General features: G+C 45.5%; 1 protein-coding gene across 2 annotated transcripts in view; it reads right to left on the bottom strand.

Moving 5' to 3' along the window:
* KIRREL3 (kirre like nephrin family adhesion molecule 3) overlaps positions 1-22,824 on the bottom strand; it is a 738,195-nt gene that overhangs the window by 51,060 nt on the left and 664,311 nt on the right. The window contains exons 10-13 of one of the 2 annotated variants that reach the window (XM_053367286.1): positions 18,950-19,076; positions 9,979-10,079; positions 8,121-8,319; positions 4,698-4,733 (exon numbers count right to left, since the gene is read on the bottom strand). In XM_053367286.1, coding sequence (XP_053223261.1) covers positions 4,698-4,733; positions 8,121-8,319; positions 9,979-10,079; positions 18,950-19,076 — 463 coding nt within the window. The remainder of the gene's footprint in view (positions 1-4,697; positions 4,734-8,120; positions 8,320-9,978; positions 10,080-18,949; positions 19,077-22,824) is intronic. The other variant, XM_053367287.1, reaches the window with a different exon arrangement.

Below are 22,824 nucleotides of genomic sequence, written 5' to 3'. Positions count from 1 at the left end.
AAACGCCGTTTACCTTCCCGCCGAAGCAGTACCTATTTATCTACTTGCACTTTGATGTGCCTTCGAACTGCTAGGTTGGCAGGAGCAGGGACAGAGCAACGGGAGCTCACCCTGTCGTGGGGATTCGAACCGCCGACCTTCTGATCGGCAAGCCCTAGGCTCTGTGGTTTAACCCACAGCGCCACCCTGACATATACCGTATTTTTTGCACCATAACACTCACTTTTTTCCTCCTAGAAAGTAAGGGGAAATGTCTGTGCGTGTTATGGAGGGAATGCCTACGGGTGGCATGCCTGCGGATTTTCCTCCTCTAAAAACTACGTGCGTGTTATGGTCGGGTGCGTGCTATAGAGCGAAAAATACGGTACCTATCACAAAAAGGGTAAGAATTCTGTCTGCTAACTGTTGTGAGGGGTAGGTCTCAAAACTGTTCACATAGAGGTAGGGGGGGCAAATATTGTTAAGGAGGATACAGTGGCAAGACCACCAACATTTGCAAGTGGCATGTAAGCTGGATGTCTTTGTTGAAATAAAGGATGTAAAAGTATAGCACAAGATGATGGCTGTTTTGTAAAACTCTATCTTTCATTTGAGTTGATAATGGAAAGGGACTGGCAGCTACAGGCAAAGGATAGATCCTCTTAGATCTTGGGCAAGGATGGGTGCATCTGTCAGTTTTGGTTTCTCTCAATTTCTTATTTTTCCAATCTTAAGTTCAGTTCTCTACATCTGTTTGCATTTTCTTTTAGAACACATCCGCATGAAAATTCACCAGCATTTTAAGGAGAATCTATCCCAATCTATACATATTACGGTACATGCTGTTTTGCCTAATATACACATTTTTGCAAAAAAAGCTCCCTAATATAACACATCTTTGCATGTTCTTTTCATGTCTATATGCATTTATATGGGCACTTTAGTATATGCAATTTTTGTACGTATTTCTTGGCTGGAAAACTGCATTGCCAAACCCAGAGAAGTGAGAATTTCTGTAGAGGTTTATGTTTTGTTTGGTGAATTGTTTCAGAAATTGCAAATTAGGGAGGTTTGCCGTTAAATAAATCTACATTCTCTCCCATTCCTAACCTTAGGTTAATTTCTCCTGTTGTTTTGGCTAACAGAGGAAGAGGCCCAACAGTATATAAGGGCTTGCCGTCTCTTGCCCAGCTCCCCATTCCCAGTTACTGGATTTGTAGCTCACATCCATGCATGGGTTTATCATTACTGCTCATGGGGATAGACAGAATTATCCCAGCTGGACATTTTAGAGCCCAGCTGGAGTCCAAGGGAGACTGGGGGGGGGGAACACTCCCCAGCCATTCCTTCACCCTCAGTGCAAACTGAGCCAATTTATTGTGGAATCATTAAGACAGAGTGAATATATGAAGTCCTACAATATCATTGCACACTGTCTTTTTCTCTGGGGGCTTCTTTCCAATCAGATTTTATTATTATTATTATTGGGGAAAAAACCCTACTGCTAGTGGCTCTGGGTGTGCTCTTGCTATTTATCCCCTATTGGCAAGGAAGGTATTGCAATGAAAGATTTCATTATCTGGGTCCAAGCTGTATGCTATATGGAGCTTGAAGTTCTGCAATGCCACAGGCCTAATTTTTGAATTTGACAACACTAAATTGAGTTTGAAACCTGCTTTCCCTTGCAATCGAAGCCGACTCCCCTCCTTCCCAATGTAAGAATGTGTGATTAGTTATTGCAGCGGCATGACAGCAGCCATTCCTATTAAAATGCCCCATGCTGTGTTAAGTCTCAACAGGGAGCAGAAGCACAAATAGTACAGCATTTGGCCCCCGCTTGTCCCTGCCTGCCCACACTGCAGCTGGGGGTGCTTGTGAGATGGCGCCTGTACAATCTACATCACACAATTCATGTTTCTGGCGGCAGGCATGGAACTTACCTGCTGTGTCAATTTCCTGTCCCCCGTGCTAAAGCTCTGAACTGAGCAGTGGTGTGCAGATTTGCTTACATGGAGCCACTACCCAGCCCTTAAGATTATAGAGTGCATGATTTCTTCCTCTGTGTGTGTGTGTGTTGGCTCCTTGGGCTGGATCCAGATGGGCTATTCGCACTTGGAGTAGACCCGTTGAAATTAAAGGGTCTTCAGTGAGTCCTGGGTCTACTCTAACCTGGATCTGAATCCTCTGTTTGCATATAAGTAAAGGTAAAGGGACCCCTGACCATTAGGTCCAGTCGTGGCTGACTCTGGGTTGCGGCACTCATCTTGCTTTATTGGCCGAGGGAGCCAGCGTACAGCTTCTGGGTCATGTGGCCAGCATGACTAAGCCACTTCTGGAAAACCAGAGCAGAGCACGGAAACGCCGTTTACCTTCCTGCCACAGCAGTACCTATTTATCTACTTGCACTTTGATGTGCTTTTGAACTGCTAGGTGGGCAGGAACAGGGGCCGAGCAACGGGAGCTCACCCCGTCGCAGGGATTCGAACCGCCGACCTTCTGATCGGCAAGTCCTAGGCTCTGTGGTTTAACCCACAGCGCTGCCAAATAGATGACAAGAGTAACAAAAGGCCCTTGCCTTATAGAGCCAAACCATTGGTTCATCTATTCCAGTTCCATTTATTGTGACTGTGGTGGAGGCTGGTGCATTCAGGCAAACAGGGCATTGCCCCACCAACCTCAGCCTGCCCTCAGCCAGCTCCCACCCACCTGGCTTCTTACAATTAGTCCCGGGCAGAAATGCCTACCCATTTGTTCATCCTTAGTCTCAGAGTTGCCCTTGCAGAACTCAGTGGGGAGAGAGGGACAAAATGAGAGTTGATTGGCTCTGGCTCTGCCTATTGTTTGCCTCTCTTCTTCCTGGCCTACCAGTCCCAGTGGGTGGACTGGCAGTAGATTTCTGGTCTCGGGCAGAAATTTCCCACATCTTTGTTAATTGAGATCCTTTGAGCGGAAATGCCAGGGATTGCATCTCTAGCCATTTACTGTCAAGCAAACACCCCACCAAAATTGCATCTAGATCAATACTGCTTAATAATAATGACAGCAACAGCAACAACAATAAGCCAGAGATTTGCTTAAAGAACCTGAGCAATAAAGATTTTGCCTTTCACACATTTATAGCATTGACCCTCATCTTTTATTTTGGGAACAGATAGATAGACAGGAGTGCACAACAATGGGTGTTCCCAGGTGGACATGGGGAAGTTCAGTGGGTCTCAGAAGATCACTGCAATGAAGTTGCTCATCAACAATACACAGATATCAGTGGGCTGGTCTATATTGTGGAGGGATAAAGTAGGGTGCAAATGGCACTGGAGGGGGGCTGAAAGAAGGATGCACCCACCTGGATGCAAATATTTAATTCAAGGCAAAGCTGAGGGTGAAAGTTCACCATGTTGAAAAGGTATTGGGTTGCATCCAATGGTAGTTCTACTCAGAGCAGACCAACAGTACAGGGATAGCTAGCTAAGGTTCATTTATCTCAGTGGATCTACTCTAAGTAGGACTTGGTTGGATACAACCCTTTGACAAAGCCTTTGCAATTCCTTGTCCATTCTAAAGAAGCAAGGAAGGCCTACTGACCAGGGATGAGTTGGCATGGGCAACAGGCTGCTAGCTCCGAAACATCAGAGGAACACACAGAGAGATCCAGAGGCAAGTGAGAAGATGCTGATGGTGACAGGGTTGAGTCCTAGGTTGACAAATGTGAATGGAAATAAGAGCCATAAAGAAAGATGGTGCATGATAGAGACAATGGTTTGTGACCAATGCTAGGCCTACTCAGAGTAGGCCCACTGAAGTTAATAGACAAAATGAACTTAGGTTCATTCATTTCAGTGGGTCTACTCTGAGCAGAACTTAGCTGGATGCAACCCAAATGTCCAGAGTGTGCTGTGTACAGTGCGGTAGGGTCAGCCAGATGGAGATAATTGCCGCATATACTGAAATTCAGGGAAATGAGAAGCTTAAGTTAGCCAAATAAACCATGCAATGGAACTGACTAAAGAACATGGCCACCTTCATTTCCCTCGGGTGTCCAATCAAGGCCTTGTGGGAGGCACTTAGAGACTGGATGGATTTGGAATGGAGTCAGCAATAAACTGCTTCTAAGATTGATGGGCTCCCAAAACCTTTCCCTGGACCACAACAATTAGTGTCTTTTTCTAAGATGACCATTGCTAATTTATTCATTGTGGGATAAGGATAGGCTATACCAGGAATTTGACTTTGCTACTGGTTGCTGAACATAGGACTGAAATCCAGTTCTAGAGTGCAACCGGCAATTTTAGGGCACCAGCATGAAATGGTTTAGGGGTCATGGGCAAATATGTGTCAGATTGCTACACAGCTGGATTAGCAAAGACATGGGCGTTTTCCAGCTTTAGATCTATGGATACTTTCTCTTCCTAATGTGTTGCCATTTCCCCTTCCATCAAAGCAGCAAGAGTGTTAATTTTATCACGACCCCGTTTAGAAAAATAGGAGGACCTGAGCTCAGAAGGCACCAAAAAGCCATTTCAATGGAATTTGAAAACCAAGTGGTATTTCACTCAAATCATTCTCCCTTCCTAATGAGTCGTTTTACCTCCCACAAGGCTCCTTTTCAGGGAAGGGATAACCTAGATGGATACAGCTTCATTGTTTGGTTGGGGTGGTGGTGGTTATAGAACATAGCTCCGGGGCCAGTCATATAGTCACCTTCACTCATGATTCCATACCTGCTTCCATACCAGCTCCTGATTTCATTTCCGTACCTGTTTGAAAATAAAGCAAGTGTCTACAGCCTTGCCAAATCCCAACTGTGCAGTTATTTCTATTTAAAACTTTTGCCAGTTTCTTCTTTTTAAATCATACGATGTATATGGGAGTTCCTCACCCACCAATTCCAAGGGCAGCTGCTCGGGGGCATTTAGAGTTCTCCATTGCAACGTAGCCACTGGAGGCCGGGCAAGTTTCTAGCCAAGAGAGTTTCAAATATGTCCTTTGGTGGAAATCGCTGTGGGGACTTGGCAGCATAGTCTGGCACCGAGGATTGCCCCTCTTCAGAGCCCCATGTTAAAAACAAACAAAGGACTCTCCTGCACATGGAATGTTAGCATATCAGGGGGAAGTGTTTTTAACCCAGCCTTCTCCCTGACTCACATGCCTTCTGCCTTCAGTCATCCTTTTTAAACACAGGGGCATATCTAAACATGCACTGCCCCTCTTGCATTCTCAAAAGGTACAGTCCTGGCTGGTCTGTACCATATGCTTTTATCTGGATGATTGGATTGACTATTAGAGAGGCAGTTGATAAGGTCTCTTGCCTACTCTCTTATCGGTTCAGTCATTAAAAATCAATGTTGATATTGTGTTAATTGTCAGTGATGCGGCACTTGGAGGTTTTCATCCCAGGAATAAATTTCCCCCTTTTCCAGCAGAGCTCCTCTGCAATGGAGAGCCCTACTCTGCTGGCGGGCACTTGGCAGTCACCCTGTTCTTTATGAGACGCCCGGAACAATGACCCCGAGTCAAACGGTCTTTAATTGTGCTTTTCTGCATTGTGATCGGCTGAGAACCCCGTGTAGAGCTGCTTGGCGGGAGCCACTCCCTCCACAACACAGAAACATCTGCTAATCCAGCCACATTTCTGTGCTTAGGCAGGAGGCAGGAAAACAAACCAGGGAGTTGATCTGCCCTGGATAGAACCCAAGGCTAATTTTAAGAAGTTCATTTAGTTCCAATTTAATTTGGATGGCAGCCTTGCCTATAAATCAGAGCTTGATGAGAACAATCTACCAGTCTGCCCTAGCATTTAATGGAGAAGGATGTAACTGGAGAGCCTCCAGATGCAGGTCCAGCTTTCCCTCTGGGACTTTCCCAGCCTCTACGCCCTTTTGAGGAGGGAAACATAACCAGGGTTTTAGTCAAAGGGACCGTGCTTTGGGGAAATGTTGGTTACTCTCACACTAAATAGGCTTCATTTGCCCCTAGGGACATCAACCAAAGTCTGATTGGCTATACAGGGTCGTGATGTTATCACATCCAGTACATGATCCCTGATTGCTTGGGATCACTTGAGAGGGGGATGAAATGCAGGGAGGGAATGGCCACGAAAGCAGCAGCAAAGTGGGAGAAAGTGACTGCAAATAGTAGTGAACATTCATGAAAAAGACAGGATAAGGTATGTCCCAAACAACTATTTTCAAGCCAAAAAGCAAAGCTGAAATACGTTCAGCCCTAAATCATAACCCCAAAGCCCTGAAGCCCTTCTATGTGAAACAATTTCTGCCCCTGTTAAGAGGGAGGTCCTCTCTTTTTCAGTGGTTAAACTTACTGTTGGGCGACTCGGCTTAACGCTTTAATAAGCAGCTAAGCAGGGTACTCATTAAAGCAGCTATGCTAAGAGTGACATCCCATCGCTATGACATGCCCATGACAGCACAAAACAATGGGATGCAATGGCAGCAACTTGGAACTTCTTAGTCATTTTACTCTTCATTTGGCTTCTGCTGAACTAGTTCCTCCCACTCTGTTCCATTTTTCTGGCATGACAGCATTAAACCTTGCAGCCATCCCTTCCCAGACATTGGTTACAGATCTGAGCTTGGACTGTAACTGTGTAATGTGCCAAAGGACAGATGAATTAACATGGTTTGGGTTTACTTTTTTCTCTTCATTTTTTGCAACAGGAGACATTAGGCTGGATGAAATACTTTAAAGGCTTGTTTACTTCCAACCAAAATAACCTTTCAGGGCTGAAGGGGGAATGGTTCTTCCCCTTTCCCCCAGTGCTACTGCTGAATTTGGGAGAAAGTATTAAAAAAAAGGAGTAATAGACGATAGCAGCTGAGAGGTGAAGATAGCCAACTTGTTCACAAATTGCACAAAGTGCAGTGGTTGCTGCACGCCATGCATTTCCTTCCTTCAACTGCTCCCTCATTCAGATATCGCATTCCTGATCCTCCAGATGATTGTGGTTGAGAATGAGAGACTGTAATGAGTGCTCCTTCCTCTCTTTTTCCCCAGAATGCTTCCTCGTTTCCTCAAACCTTAGTTTGCCATGTTGTCCTTACCAGCAAACTGTGGCTTGCATGATCTGTGCAAACTTTGTTTGAATGGGATTGCACAAACCATAGTTTGGCAGGTACAGTTTGAGGAAATGTTCTACCAAGCCAAGTGAGGGAGGCAGGGAGTGCTCATATCTGCCACTTGATCCTTGGTTTGGAGGACTGGCAGCAAGATATCTGTAACGCAGTCTTGTGTCTGCATATATAACTAGAAGTGGAAGAGCTCTGCCTAGTTGTGATTGCTTGTGTTGCTGCCAGTCCGAACAAGCTATAGCATGAGGAGCCAACATGGTGCCTTCCAGATGTTATTGGATCCAAACTCCCATAAAGCCTCATATAGCATAGTCAAGGGTGATGGAGGTTGTAGTCGAACAACATCTGGAAGGCACCATGTTATTGACCCTGGGCTATCCTCAATTGAAGGTGTACCTACTGCAGACCACAAGTTAGCAGCTTTGAAGCCCAGGTAATTTCTTTTCAGTCAAAGAAAGGGTGGCTTGTCTGGAAAAAAAACCCCAATGCACATAGGAAGTGATTGTTTCAGTGTTGTGGAGGTGCTAACCACGAACTGCAGGGTTTAGGGACAAGCCAATGCAGCAGGGAATTCGATATTAACCTGATCCTGGTTAAGTTTCTAAGACTGGTACCTTTGCTTCAGAAAGGAAGCAGCAGAAATAAACTTGGATTGAGGTTAACACCCCTTAGAGTTGTGCAACATTTTCAAATGGTGCGAGGATCACAGAAGGTTTCTCATGTTGCTGCTCTTCAACAAAGTGCCTCACTGCTTGACGTGAGCACTCATACCCTCCTTACCATTCTTTGCTGTCTCTTTCTAAGGCCTCTGCCTGATAGATCTCAGCTGCACTGGAGTTGCTTTCATACCTGCTTCCTGTGCCACTCCTGTAATGTCTGAAGGTCAAGATCGCACGAGAGGACCACATCATGTGGTTCCTTGTCCTTACCCAGCTATAAGTCCAAGCCACACTGGTCTTACATCCTATTTGACATTTACACACCTTCCAACCCCTTCTCTCCATTTCAGCAAGCGGCTCTTTCCCTTCCAAACATGAATGCCATGATAGCAGTTCCCACCTTGTTCTTTCAGGCGTATGATCTCGGTGTCTGAACCAAAACTGTTCCAGGCAGTGCAGTTGTAAATGGTCTGGAAGTCAGCCCGCACGATGTTGCTGATGGTTAATGTGGAGATTACGCCTTCATCCGTGCTGACGGTCTCTACTGTGTAACGCCCTGAGGTACCTGACTCCAGGACATTCTCCTTCCAGGACCAGGCCTGCACATCAAAGCAAGCGGGGATTAGCCACCCTCGGTAATGTTCTCTTGTGCTAGAAATTATTTATCAAGTTTTTGCCTTTTACTAACGAATAGGAACATAGAAATCTGATATGCAAAAGTGATTTAAGGGTGGGTTCTGGCATGCTCTGTGAGCAGTTTTTACTTATCCAAATCAGTATGTTCATACGCAAAGGTGAGAGATGAAGACTCTTTCCTGGTTGCCCCACTGAGGGAGGTGTGCTAAGTGGTGATCTGGGGAAGGAGCCTTTTCAGTGGTGGCTCCTCAGCTATAGACCTGTCTGCTGCCTACCAGGTTATTTTTCTTGTATACACAAACACACACACATTCCAAGGCTGGAAAAAAAAAATAGCCCTGAATCTGCAGTGATTTTATTTATTTATTATCTGCTGGATCAGGCCAAAGGCTTATTCAGTCTGGCACTCTGCTCTTGCAGTGGCCATCCAGATGACCATGAGAAGGCTGCGAGCAGATCCTGAGTTCAGCAGAACTTGCCTCACTTGTGATTCCCACCAACTGGTATTCAAAGGCATACTGCCTCCAGCAGTGAAGAATATAGCCCCCTTGGATAGTAACCATTGGAAAATAACAAAAATTAACACCCCCCCCCCAGATATAGCAGTACATCGTAACATATAAAGCTGAGAGTGAGAACACAGAGTACTGGTAGCCTAAAGAGTATTAGAAAATCATTAAAAACACAAATGAGTAATATGAGAATTTAACAAAAACATAATTAGTAACACAGACAATTATTAGAAATAAATTATTAGAAATTAACCTAAGTTATCTCCCCTCCCTTTTAAAAAAATAGGCAAATCAGAAGAAATCCTTACTGCAGCAAAAAAAAAAAAAGGGGGGGGAAGCATATGCTTGTAAATATGCATTGCTTTTTATGCTGGTTTTATCTGCTGTTTTATTTATTTGTTTACTTGTTTTCGTACATTTATACTCTGACTTCCACCATGGAACCCAAGGCAGCAGACATAGAGTGCTCCTCAAGTGGTCACCCAGGCAGGCGCTGCCCAGACCTGTGTAGCTTCAGCAAGAAGGTGGCCTCACGTGCCTTCGGATGCTGTTAAACTACAGTTCCCATCAGCCTCACCCAGCATGGCCAATGGTCAAGGAAGATGGAATCTGCAGTCCCACGAGACCTTGGCTACCCTTGTTCTAGAAAACCATTCATCCTCATGAAGTTGTACAAGCAAAAACCAAAAAAGCCAAATAGGAGGTTTGGGTGTCAGTTCCCCAAGGTGCCAAACAATCCTCCAAGAAGTGGAAGATGCATTCCACATTATCCCTTACCTTATAATTTTCTGCTGGATGGAGTTCACAAATGCAGGAAGTCCAGTGTTGGAACCTTCCTGGCTGAAGAGTGACCATCTGCAACGTGGCACCCTCTAAGGGCTGTTGAACACCATCTCCCACCATTCCTGACCATTGGCTTTGCTGGCCGAGGCTGATAGGACTTGTGGTCCAGCACATGCCCTTTGATTTGTGCTTTGATTATGCTGTTTTAATATAATGCAACATAAGCTGTCCTAAACAATTTCTTTTGAAGGGCGGGATATAAATGAATGATTCATTTCCCTTGGGCTCTGGCTGCTATTTACGATGCTCAGGGAGGTGCCTACTTACAATTCGGTCCGGTGGGGGCGTGCTGCGGATGAAGCATTTGATCTGGCCTTTCTCTCCATGAAGAGCGTGCTGCGTCTGGGTGCTGGAGATTATAGGTGGTCCTGGGGAAAGGGCAGAAACAGAGGAAAACGGGGAGTGACATAGTGCTGCATTCCTCCACCCTCCCCTCGCATACACAGGATAGAGCTCACAATCCCATACAGACAGGAACATGGGGAGCTGCCTTCTTCTGAGTCAGACCATTGTTCCATTTTGCTCAGTCTTGCCTACACTGACTGGCAGCAGCTCTCCAGGGTTTTGTAGCAGGGGACTCTCCCAGTTCTACCTGGAGATGTCAGAGATTGAACAGCCTGCTTGCAAAGCAGATGCTCTACCACGGAGGCATAGACCATGCAACTGAGAGCAGCACAGAACTCCTTCCTGATGAGAGCTATAGGGCTACCTGTTGTTTAGGCTCTGCTCTTTGTAGTAGTGGGTGAGATTGCAGGGCTGGCCCTTGCTGAGCTAAACTGAGCTGGCTGTCTCTTGCAAATAAATTTGGATTCTACTAGGTAAAGGTAAAGGTACCACTGACCATTAGGTCCAGTCGTGACTGACTCTGGGGTTGTGTGCTCATCTCACTCTATAGGCCGAGGGAGCTGGTGTTTGTGTGCAGACAGCTTCCGGGTCATGTGGCCAGCATGACTAAGCCACTTCTGGCGAACCAGAGCAGTGCACAGAAACACCGTTTACCTTCCCGCCGGAGCGGTACCTATTTATCTACTTGCACTTTTGATGTGCTTTCGAACTGCTAGGTTGGCAGGAGCAGGGACCGAGCAATGGGAGCTCACCCCGTTGTGGGGATTCGAACCGCCGACCTTCTGATCGGCAAGTCCTAGGCTCTGTGGTTTAACCCACAGCGCCACCCGGGACAACAAATTGATTCTTCTTCTCGTTCTTATTATTTCCCTTGGACAAGTGCCTTTTGGATTTTGTTTGCCTCGGGCTGCACAAGATCCCAGGAAGGGGTCTATAAGGCTGCATACACACCATACATTTAAAGCATAAGGCTTCTCTTAAAAAATAAATAAAAAACCATGGGAATTGTAGTTTACCACTCACAGAGCTACACTTAACAAATGAGAGTTCCAATGATTATTGGGGGAAGTCATGTGCTTTAAATATATGGTGTGTACGCAGCCTAAGAATCTTCCCCTTCTTCCTTCAAGGATAGCTAAGGCTCAAATTGACAGGTGATTTGCTGGGAGCCAGAAGAGGGTGCTCCTGCACAATGCAAGTGAATCCTTCCACCCAAGCTACAGCTCAGGCTAAAAAGACTGCAAAAGATTATCGCTTCCCCAACCCAGCTCTGATCCAGCGTCTTTTGATTTTTTGTGTGCTATTCGGCTTCTTTGCAGCGGCGGTCTATCTCTGATAAATGCCATGTGGCTGTGTTAATATTTCTATGACTAATTAATCTCATTAAAGGATCAACACTACTCCTCAGGATATGTCTCCTTCCTCCATTCTTAACATCCAACCACAGAATTTTAGTTTAGCAATCAGTTGCATGTTTTCTGCTCCCAGGGGAGGAAAAAAAAAAGATTTTCAGCCCCAGGAATGCAACTTCCACACAAGTTTTCTGATGTAAATTTCCTGAAGTTTCAAATAGCACACCCACCCACCTGGCATGTTGCATTTGCAGTTGATGTGGTTTTCCAGTACAGTGGTACCTCGGGTTAAGTACTTAATTCATTCCGGAGGTCCGTTCTTAACCTGAAACTGTTCTTAACCTAAAGCGCCACTTTAGCTAATGGGGCCTCCCGCTGCCGCCGCGCCACCAGAGCACGATTTCTGTTCTCATCCTGAAGCAAACTTCTTAACCCAAGGTACTATTTCTGGGTTAGCAGAGTTTGTAACCTGAAGCGTATGTAACCCAAGGTGTACCACTGCATACTGCGAATCCAGCCCACTCATTAAAGGAGAACCGGGTGCCTTCAATTTTGGTAGTTGAAAATATGTGGCTTATAGAAGAAGTGGGGAAGCTGTGGATCTCCAGATTTTGTTGTACTGCATCCCTTCTATTGCCCCTGACCATTGGCTGCACAGGCTTAGTTCAGCATCACCTGGAGGGCTGCAAGGGCCACCTCACAGGGTTGTGGTGAGGATAAATAGGTGTTGGAGAACCATGTACACTGCTGAGAGCTCATTGGAGGAAAGGCGGGCTGCAAGCAAATTAAATGAATGAAAGGCAGCATGCTGAGGGGTCCGAGGAAACATAGTTGGCAGTAATTCACCTGAAGGAACTCTGAGGAACAAATGAGATGAGAAAAAAACCACCAGTCAGGCAGCCTGAGTGCAATTATGTGCCCCCAGTAACTCTTGGCGCACGTGTGAATGCACGTGGAGGGAGTATAGGTTGCCTCTGATGGAGAAACTAATTGTTGGAGCATTTGTGCATTGAAACCTCAGCTTCTCTCATCCCAGGAGCGAATCGGCTGGGAGCTATCTCTGAAGGAAGGAAGGGGGAAATCCAGGAAGGAAATCATTTCAGGGGAACAACAAAATAGCTGGAGACATAATTGCTGTCTATTAGCCCCCTTCATTAAAATAGATTTGCATCTGCATGAGTGGCTGTGAGCAAGGAACGGAAAACAATGTGCTACCAACCCAAACTCTGTGTGTGTGTGTTGTATTTGGGAGGGCAAAGGCGGTTTGCTTGCTGGTATGAGGAATGAAACAAGGGGGGCTGTGCACACCGTATCATGTCTCTCTATCCGCCCCCACTTTCTTCAATCTAATGTTCTACACAATTGTTTCATGCTAAACTGAGTGGGAAACAGACCCGGCTGACAGCCTAACATCCCTGCATGCCTAATACACTTGAAGGACTGGTGCAGCAGGGAATTACCAAGGTAAACATTTGTGTTGTGTGCCTCATTCATAATGAGGAGCGTTGGTCACAGAGCAAGAATGGAGTGAAAAGGGAAGCTGGCATGAGTGTGTGTGGCACACTCTCCTTGGTGCTTAAATGTTTAGGTCCTGCCCCTTAATCTTAAATGTCGGGGGGCTGCTGTGGTATATGAAATGAAGTGGGGGAAAGCCTTCTGCGTGCAGTTAGAGGTGTTCCCACACTCTATTTATTATGTCACACACTTGAGGGCTAAGAGTGCTGGCAACAGTAGGAAAATGGCTCAATCCGAAGCTCTGCTTTCCTTCCAGAATCAGGTGAGAACCTTCCTTGCTAACCAAAGCTGCAAACCTGAGTTGTATTCCTGATAGTGGTGACTGTTGCTCATTGGGACTGCAAGGGCAGAAGGCAGGAGGACCAACAGTAGGTGGCGCCAGAGCTAATGACAAGAAGAGCCAGCTAATTCTTGCTTTGTCCCTCTCCTCCTCCCTGCTGAGTTCTACAAGAGGTGGTGCTAAGAGGAGGAAGCTGGTAGGCCTGGTCTTGTTGTCAGAAAGAAGGTAGACTGGTGAGGTTGGTGGGGAAATGCCCCCTTTGGCCTTCACTGATACCATCCTGGACTGCACCCTTGTTTCTGATGTCTGTATTTTATGCCATGATAAAACCTCATGCAATTCATCAGTCCTAAAGAATCAGACCATCTTTGGGATGTGCTGTCAGGGGCCCGATAAGAGTGAAGGAGCAGCACTCTCCATGCCAGGCCACAGCAATTTCAGCTGTATGGTGAGCATTTTCATAATCAAAAGGAAGGGATTCAATCCCACCCACACCCTGCTAACAAAGTAGATTTTAAATAGCACCAAAACAAATGGATTTGGGATGATTATATCGCCCCAGGAGTTCAGCATCTGTGAGGCTTATCACCATGATAACAGAATATGACATAAGAATGATTTCTGAGAAAATGAACAGCCCAGTGAGGTAATAGACATTTTGCAATTCAGGACTGGAGTCTGATTCCTCAGTAGACTAGCAAAGGATGCCACTCTCCCTACTTGCCAATTCTGTGCTGAGTATTTGGGCAGTGTTGCTATGGATATAAATGGTGGCCGTATCGGCTGCAACTGTTTTTTTGAGCTGCTGTGTGGATAGTGTCGTAATACACCACAGCCACAAGGTGGCACTGTTCTTAGTATGATTTGGGTGGGAGCAAAAGTTCCCTGCTCAGTCTTGTTTAAGAGGCAGAGAGAGGAAAAGTTATTGTCTAGCTATTGTGTGTCTTTTAAGTCTTCCATGACAGCTTCGGTGCCAATTTATTTGTGCAGCCCCAGAGGCTCAAACAAAATGAAAGGCAGGTTTCTGGTTTCAGGGACTTTTTCTGGAATCAAAGGGAGGATAGAAAGTTCCAGGGAGAATGGGCACCTGACTGAAAAACATGTTTTCCTATGAAACAACTGCTAGCATCTTGAGGAAGGACATTCCTTTTCTTTAGTTGTTGTCATGCAGAAAAATATATATGCTACATCAGCACAATCGATTTAAAGCACTATGATAGCACTTGAACAGCCATGGCTTCCTTCAAAGAATCCCGGGAACTGTAGTTTGTTAAGCATGCTGAGGGAGAATGTTAGGAGAATGGGGATCCTGGGATCTCGATGCTTGAGATAAAAGGGGCAGCGCCAGCAAGGGGTTGTGAAGCAAGGTTTACAAATCAACTACTTCCTCATTGCCAACTTTGGTAACATAAGGAGTTTATCATGCATCTGGGGACATGGGCTGAGTAATGAGACTGCAGCAGAAAGAGAATCTCCAAGAACCTGAGACTGAAGCATGGATAGCTCAGCTGGGGTGCGGATAGTGCCAAGGTTGCAGGTTCAATCCCCGTATGGGACAGCTGCATATTTCTTCATTGCATTGATAATAATAATAATAATAATAATAATAATAATAATAATAATAATAAAATTTATTTATACCCCACCCTCCCCAGCCAAGACTGGGCTCAGGGCGGCTAACATCCGATATAAAACAATTGAGCAAAATAAAACTTAAAAAACAAGATTAAAATGCAACATTAAAACATTAAAATGGAGCCTCCTTTCAGTGGAAACTCAAATCAAAAACTCTTTTGGGGATAAAAACATCAAGTCTTCACCAAGGCCAACTATCCAGACTGGTTCTACATGGGCCAGAAAAAAGCCAGGGAAGTCCCCAAATAGGTGTTCCATCACAGAAGGAGAAAGGAAAAAAGAAAAAGGGGGAGGGAATCAAATTGATTCCAAGCCAAAGGCCAGGCGGAACAACTCCGTCTTATAGGCCCTGCGGAAAGAAATCAGATCCTGCAGGGCCCTAGTCTTATGAGATAGAGCGTTCCACCAGGCTGGAGCCAGTGTTGTGAAGTCCCTGGCTCTGGCTGAGGCTAATCTGACTTCCTTCGGGCCTGGGACCTCTAGGGTGTTGTTATTTATGGACCTTAAGGTCCTCCGTGGGGCATACCGGGATAGGCGGTCCTCAGGGACCCTTCCAACTCTACAGCTCTATGAATCTCAAGCTTGATGGAAATATCCAGGCTGCTGGACATAGAGGTAGCTTAAAATAAAGCTTAGGGCAGATAAATGAACGTTGGTGGCAGGTGCCCACTGGAACTGGCAGGAGCGGAAGGGAGGGATACCAACAGTAGATGCAGCCAGAGTCGGAGCCCGTGATAGGCAGAGCTAACTAACTGCAGTTTTGTCCCTGCCCTCCTCCCTGCTAAATCCTACACTATAAACGAACATCATTTCTGCCTGTTGGAGTCTTCCTCCTGTGCTACCAAAGCAGCCCCCAGCCCCAGGCACTAATCTGGTTTGCTTGGTGGTACAATCACAGTTCCTTTTGTTAACACCATTGTCTGGTTCTTGGGATTAAAAACAGGGAAAGAAGGATTCTGGATAGAGGGACTGCTTGACAAGATTAGCTGCAGCAAATTGGTTTGTGCTGTATCTTCCGTTCCAGGCAATCGGTCATTTATCCTTATTATTACATTGGTGAGGGCCCGGTGCCTGATAACATCGCCTCTGCACAATTGACAGGAATCTAGGTTTCTCTCTCTCTGTCTGTCCCCTCCTCCCCTTATCAGGGCAGGTGGAAGGCAGAAGAGAATCATTTTCTTCTCATATGCCAAGATTTATTTTATTTTCATCCAGGGAGAGCATTCTCCCACAAACAGCCAGATGCGTGATCCGAACTGATGGGGACAATAGCTGCAGATTAAATGCAGAAGGGGAAAACAAACAAACAAACAAAACCCAGGAATTATCTTGGGCATTCTTCAGATGCCCTGTTGATAGATCCATGGTTTGCTTGCACAAAATATATGTGGAAGTTAGACTACATTCACTCTTCGTTGAACAGTCATTCTAGGTTGTTTGTGGCGAGGATACAGGATGATGGGTATTCATCTAGTTTTGCTTGCACAGCGGGTTATACGCCTTTCCAAAATATATTTGCTCATTTGCCCCTGTCCTTTACAGTGCATTTCCCCTTCAGTTTCCTAACAAAACAGTGTAGGGAAAAAATAACTGGAATTTGCTGAACTAGGGCAACAGAGTGCTGCAATCCACTTTTAATTTCTGGTAGCTGCTTCAATTCTTCTCACAAAACACTGATAGTCTGCAGCTGGCCTAATACCAGGGGGATGTACCCAGTGCTAGCCCTGCTCAGAGGAGATCTACTGAAATTAATGGACATTACTATCTTTGTTCCATTAATTTCAGTGAATCTTCTCTGAGTAAAACTTAGTAGGACACAACCCAAGGGTTTTCCCCTCAAACCAACAGTAGTGGGTGTAGCGATGGATTAGACTCTTCATATTCTTAGTGGGCTACATTCCAACTATGCCAAAGTCAGGTCTAGGGCTGGCTGAGAGACAGGAGGGTGGAGTTCCATTGCACAAGCACAGCACTTCACATTGATGGAGCAAGCTAGTTAGACACTGCCCATGAAGCTGAAATGTACATTCCTCACAAGTCCCTCCTCTCATTTCCTCCTTTATCACTTTTCACTACGTAGCAAGCAAAATCAAAACTTGGTGAGAAGCTGGGAGGCCACCATTTCCCGTCTTGCTGGCTTTAAACAGTGCTCCAGTAATTGACTCCTTTTACTCGGAAATTCCAGGAGGAGAGTGTGTGTTTGTGTGCGCGCGCATAGCAAGGTTCTTTGTTTTCATCAAATGTATTGCTTTGCTTTCTGCAAGCTATTTGAATTGTAATTAAACTGCAGCAGCCAAGAGGGGAAAAGGGGACTGCAAGGGAAGGTGTTCTGAGCAGAAGGCAAGGGAGTGGTTGATTTCCCCCCCCTCAATGGCCCTGCTGGGTTGCCCTTGGCTTCTCTCTTCTACATTATCTGCATTTAAAATTAAATGGTGCAAATGCCCAACGAATGAATATTAAATGGGGCTGCTTGAGGGAGAGGGTGCCTTCGAAAAGTAAAACAAAGTAAGCATAGATTCCCCTGCTTTTATTCTTCCGTTCTTCGTATGCTCTGGGGAAGAGCTTTACTCTTTCTTTCTGACTGTCTGGCTCAAAGTTGGGGAGACTAGACAGAGAACCAAAAGACATGGATTCTAGACTCGGCTTTGCAGCACTCCAGAAAGGGGAGCAGGTACTGTGCCTACACCCAACAATGAAGTCAGTTTTAAAGTTGTTTAACATTGTTATGGTGCCTGGCCTAGAAAACCTGGGAAGATGTCATGACTTTGAGAATGGAGTCTTCCCGTAGGACCATAATCACCACATCTTGTGGCCAAGAGCATAGAGGATTTGAACTCAGATGTGTAGGCATCTGCAGAGGGAATATTAATATTCATGGCTCCACCCACTTTTGCCACTGGCCCTACCCACCAAGGGCATGTGGCCCTGGGAAGGTTGCCTTCCAAAGCAGTTGTGCATACAAATGCATGGTTGGAAGTACCCTTCCTCTACATCTCTACTCCAGCACTTTAAGGCAATTATCTTGAGAAAGGCAGAGATAACAGGGAAAGAACAATGGCTTGGAGAAGTGTGCAATCATAGGTGGGATTCAGCGACAGTAGGAAAGGGCACTTAATCCTAAGAAGAGTGCTGCTGGAACAGCATCCTGCTCTCACAGTGGCCAATCAGATGCCTATGGGAAGCCTGTATGAAGGACTTGAATGGAACAACATTCCCCTCACTTGTGCTTCCCAGCATACAGTCTCCAACATAGCCATTGTGGAGGTAGAATATAGCCAACCTTCCTACTGATTCTTCCCTGCAAATATCCTGAGCCTCCCATTTTTAAACCCATCGAAAATGGTGTTAGACAAATGCACAGGGATATATCAGGACGCTCCTTATTGATCTGAAGGGGCACTATTTTAGATATCTGCAAAACAGTTTGCTTTGGGGATTCATCTTGGGGAGGGGGATAGAAATAAAGGGAAGGGTTTTGCTTCTGAGACAATCACAGCTTTCTTAGGTAAAGGACCCCTGGACAGTTAAGTCCAGTCAAAGGTGACTGGGCCATCTCACTTCAGGATGAAGGAGTTGGCATGCTTTTGAACTGCTAGGCTGGCCAGTGGTTCAAATCCGCTTGACAGTGGTGAGCTCCCGTTGCTCTGTCCCATCTTCTGCCAACCTAGCAGTTCGAAAGCACACCAGTACAAATAGATAAATAGGTACCACTGTGGTGGGAAGGTAAATGGCGTTTCCGTGTGCTCTGGTTTCCGTCATGGTGAGTCATTGTGCCAGAAGTGGTTTAGTCATGCTGGCCACATGACCCGAAAGCTGTCTTTGGACAATCGCCGGCTTCCTTGGCCTGAAAGCGAGATGAGCACTGCAACCCCATAGTCGCCTTTGACTGGACTTAACCATCCAGGGATCTTTTACCTTTACCTTTACCTTTCTTAGCTACAGCATCTACCAATGGCTAATGTGGCACAAGGAAGAAATATGAAATCACAAGGTGATAATCCAGGGAAACTGTAGTTTTTTGGCCCAATACCTGCACTTCTGTAAACTGTTATTGGGAGAGAAGACCGATGGCTAAAGTTCAAGAAGTGTAAAGATAGTTTAAGTTAAGTACCATTGACAGTCAGAGATACTTCCCGTTCTCCTGCACCCACACGTGGAACTACGGCTCGGCACACGTATTTCCCAGCATCCTCTTGGCGCACGTTCTTTAGCGTTAGTGTGTTCTCGTTGCTCAGGACCTGAAAAAGAAGAGAGTCAGTTTGCTCCATGTGTCAATGGTCAAGTGAGAATGCCCACCTCTCTCTCAATACACATTCTAGGAGACAGTGAAGTTACCTCCACAGCTATGAAGCTACCTTACTGTACATTGGTCCATCTAGTTCATTTTTCCAAAACCTGGTTACCTCTGGATGTTGTTGGACTCTTAACTCCCACCAGTTCCATGGCCAATTGTCAGGGATGATGTGAGCTGTAGTCCAACATCTGGAGCTTGGACCAGGTTCGGGAAGCCCCATCAGAGTCTACTATGATGACAGCACCTCTTCTGGGTTTCAGACAGTCCTACCTGGAGATTGAACCTGTGATCTTTTGTATCCATGGATGTGCTTTGCTCAACCACTAAAATATGGTCCCATCCCAGGAGGTAGATCAATAAGTGTTATATTCAATCAAGTGGAGTTGAAAGGTTCCTTTCCATTTAGAAGCTCATCTCAACTTTGAAATACACCAAACCACAGCTGATAATAAATTGATTTGGGCATATGAAGGAGAACAGCAAACACTGGCAATATGTTTCAATGTTTAAACTATAGATTGTATTTGGCAAGTCTTTGGGACATTTAGTGGCAAATACAGGTCTGGGAACCCTGGAAAGTGGCTGCAAAGTGGATGGATATATTCATTTTCTGGGGAGAATACAGTATGTGAGCAGGGAGTGCTGCATCCATAGCCCACCTGCTGCTTTCCCCTGAAACTCACTCCAATCACCTTCCCACCACTTTACATAAGAAACATGGTTTGGAAACCCAGCTTGGGAAGGGTAAGTTGCAGGGGGGTGCAGTGGAAGGCTGAAACACCTCTCCCTGTGTTCCCTGCAAACTGCATTCCCCGTGGCTTCAAGGTGGAGAATGGCATGCTGTGTTCTCACACCTATTGTGTTATTGTCTGTCATTTCACCCTGAATTTTGTGAATAGCATCAGGAATGCATCTAAAAGATTCTACAGCAGTGTGGTTTTTCACATTACGTTTCCTGTGAAATATCTGAAACAGGTATTGCTTTGGAGACCACAACCACACCATTCAAATGCAACATGTAAAACAGCCCTGAGTCAGATAGACTGATGTGGGAGATGGACACTCTGAGATTTGCTTACTCTCTGCAGTCGGTCCTACCCTGGCAGAGATTTGCTGGCTCCCTGCCTCTTTGACCCTTCTGCAATCCACACTGCCAGGAACATGGCCCTCTTGCCCACATTGGTGCAATCAGCAGCTTTATTAAAGCTTCCTAAGTGCTGAATCAGGGAACTTTAATGCAAACCAGTCAGAAAAATCCAAGCTCCTGTGGTATTTAGAAATATGATGAGTCTAAAACAAATATGGCCTTTAAGTGTCAACTCTTTCTAATTGCCTGCAGAAACAGTTGAGGCCCGATGGCTAATTTTCCACATATAAGAGAACTGTCAGGATCTATTGGCAGCTACAGCGGGCAGACATTAACTTTCAGTGTTGGGATTTACATATCGGGTGATGCTGCCCCTTCACCTTTCTGCACAGGGCAAAGCAGAGGCACCTGTCAACCTTCCCCTGCAGGAGTCTGGATGGTGTCCCGACAGGCCTGATTCCTTTTGCCTTTCCAACATGTGCTTGCTATGTAAACACAAACCCACACGTTAGCTGTTGGCATTGCTGAGTGTCTGATCTTGCAGCCAATTCCTCTGCTCATTCTGGGAATTTACACTGATGCTTAGCAAACCACTTAATGCCCTTAGCAGTACTCAGAGATATTGCAAAGGCTGCTCATATCGGAACTACTGTGTTTGCAAAAGTATTGAAACTGAAAGAGTCTAGTTTTTTGTTCTTGTTAGAAGTGACAAATCTAGGGCTCTGCAAATGTCCCACCACAGTTTCCAACAATGCAGGGATTAGGGATTCAGGAACATCCATGTCAGTGATGGGGAGAAAGTAATTTGACACCTGACTGTGGAGAGGTTGTTTAAGTAACTTTTGCTGAGTCAGACCATGAATCCATGTAGCCCAGTATTGTTGACACTGATTGGCAGGAGCTGTCCAGGGTTTCAGACAGTGGTCTGTCCTGGATCTACCTGAATCCTTTTGCATGCATGTGTATGTGTATGCATTTTGTATGCATCAGTATGTGCTCTGTCACTCAGCTATGACCCTTTACAGTTGTAAAGTGATCCAAAGATCCCACCCCCTCAATTTCACCCTGCTTTCCAAACTTCTTTAAGGGTAAAAGCCACATAAAGAGAACTTCATTGCAAAATTCAGAGAAAAGCCTTCAGCCGATGAATGGGGAATAAGATTGATGAGTGAAGAGGCTTTTTAAGGGGCCCCTGCCTACTACAGGGAGCAGCAAGATAGCATGAGAAGGAAATTGGGATGCTCTGCCTTGAGAGGAATTGAGCAGGCTCAGGATAAAGAATGGGGAGCAGGGCTATCTTTGGAGAACAGAGCCAGGACTGAAGCATGGACGTATAATTTCCTCAAGTGTGTTCAGGTGAGCTGATTATTCTCTCAGAACAGCATGGTTATTCTGCCTTCCCCTGGCAGAAATGGATCAGCACTAACGCCTTTTATCATTTCTGTGTAGACTGTCATCTTGTCTAGAGCTATGTGGTCCTTGGAGTTGCACAGTGCAGTCATTTGTCAGCTAGAGGGAGCTAAAGGAAAGGCCATGAGGACTGCACAGCTGCCTTTCCAAGGCAAGTCATTTGTAACACCTCCCAACACCCGAAAAGACAGACTTCTAACTTGATCTGCTCAAGGCTGAGAAGGAGATGCTGAGCAAGATGTTTCAGAACCCAAAAGAAAGAAATGAGATAAGGGTCACGAAGAGGGGTGGTGGTTCCCTTTACCCAATCAATACTGAAAAGAAAAAAAGATAAATGATAAAATTAGAAGAAAACAAATGTCCAGTGCACTTTTTTGCACAGGGAAGGGACCTTAGCTCTAACATTGAAAAGGGCATGAATTCTATGCTGTGGAGGTGATCTGGAGGACAGCAACAGTAAAACAGTTCTTCAAAGGCTAAGCAACACTTGGCAGGTTCTGTTCAATCACTATCCAAGACACTAAGTCTTAGGAGACCCAGCTCACTTGTCAGACCAGATCAAGTGCTGTCCATGGTGCTAAGTGTAGAGGTGAGTTTTCAAGTCAGTTGTGGAGTGGCCCCAACATCACAATGCCCAAGGCCAGGGAGTCCTTCCTGGCTTGTTAGTTTCAAAAGGGCTCTATCCTTCCTTCTGCAGCAGCAGAACATGTCAGGTTATTGAAGTACAGCTGGGGTGAGTAACTACTAGTGATATCCATTATATTCTGAAGCTTACTTCCAGGTAAATGTACACAGGAATGCAGCACAATTCCTCCCAAGGGTCCTAGTCAAGAGGAGGGAATGGATGAGAAATGAATGGCTTGGGGGAACTGAAAGAAAGGAACAAAAGTATGTAAAGTGAAGGACTCTGTTCACTGTCCCCACCAAACTGTTCTGGCTTCTGTTGGAGGCCTGATGCATTTGTTCCTGTAAAATAAGTCTGATTTTATGGTCCACAGCCCCACAAACCATTTGTAAATCAAGCTGCCCATAGCACAGGAGTGCATTTATCTCCACATTCCACTTTGGGATTCCTGCATACCCAGATGAAGGCTGCAGAATGGATATGCCTGAATGAACCATGTATCTGAAGGTAACTCAGGCATTGTAAACAAGGGCTTTAGTTTTTTTGTAAAACCTGCAAAGCTGAGTTCAA

The sequence above is a fragment of the Podarcis raffonei genome, chromosome 15 (genome assembly GCF_027172205.1).
Source record: "Podarcis raffonei isolate rPodRaf1 chromosome 15, rPodRaf1.pri, whole genome shotgun sequence".
Lineage (NCBI taxonomy): Eukaryota > Metazoa > Chordata > Lepidosauria > Squamata > Lacertidae > Podarcis > Podarcis raffonei.
The sequence above is the reverse complement of the archived record's forward strand: the minus strand, read 5'-3'. Positions and strand labels throughout refer to the sequence as shown.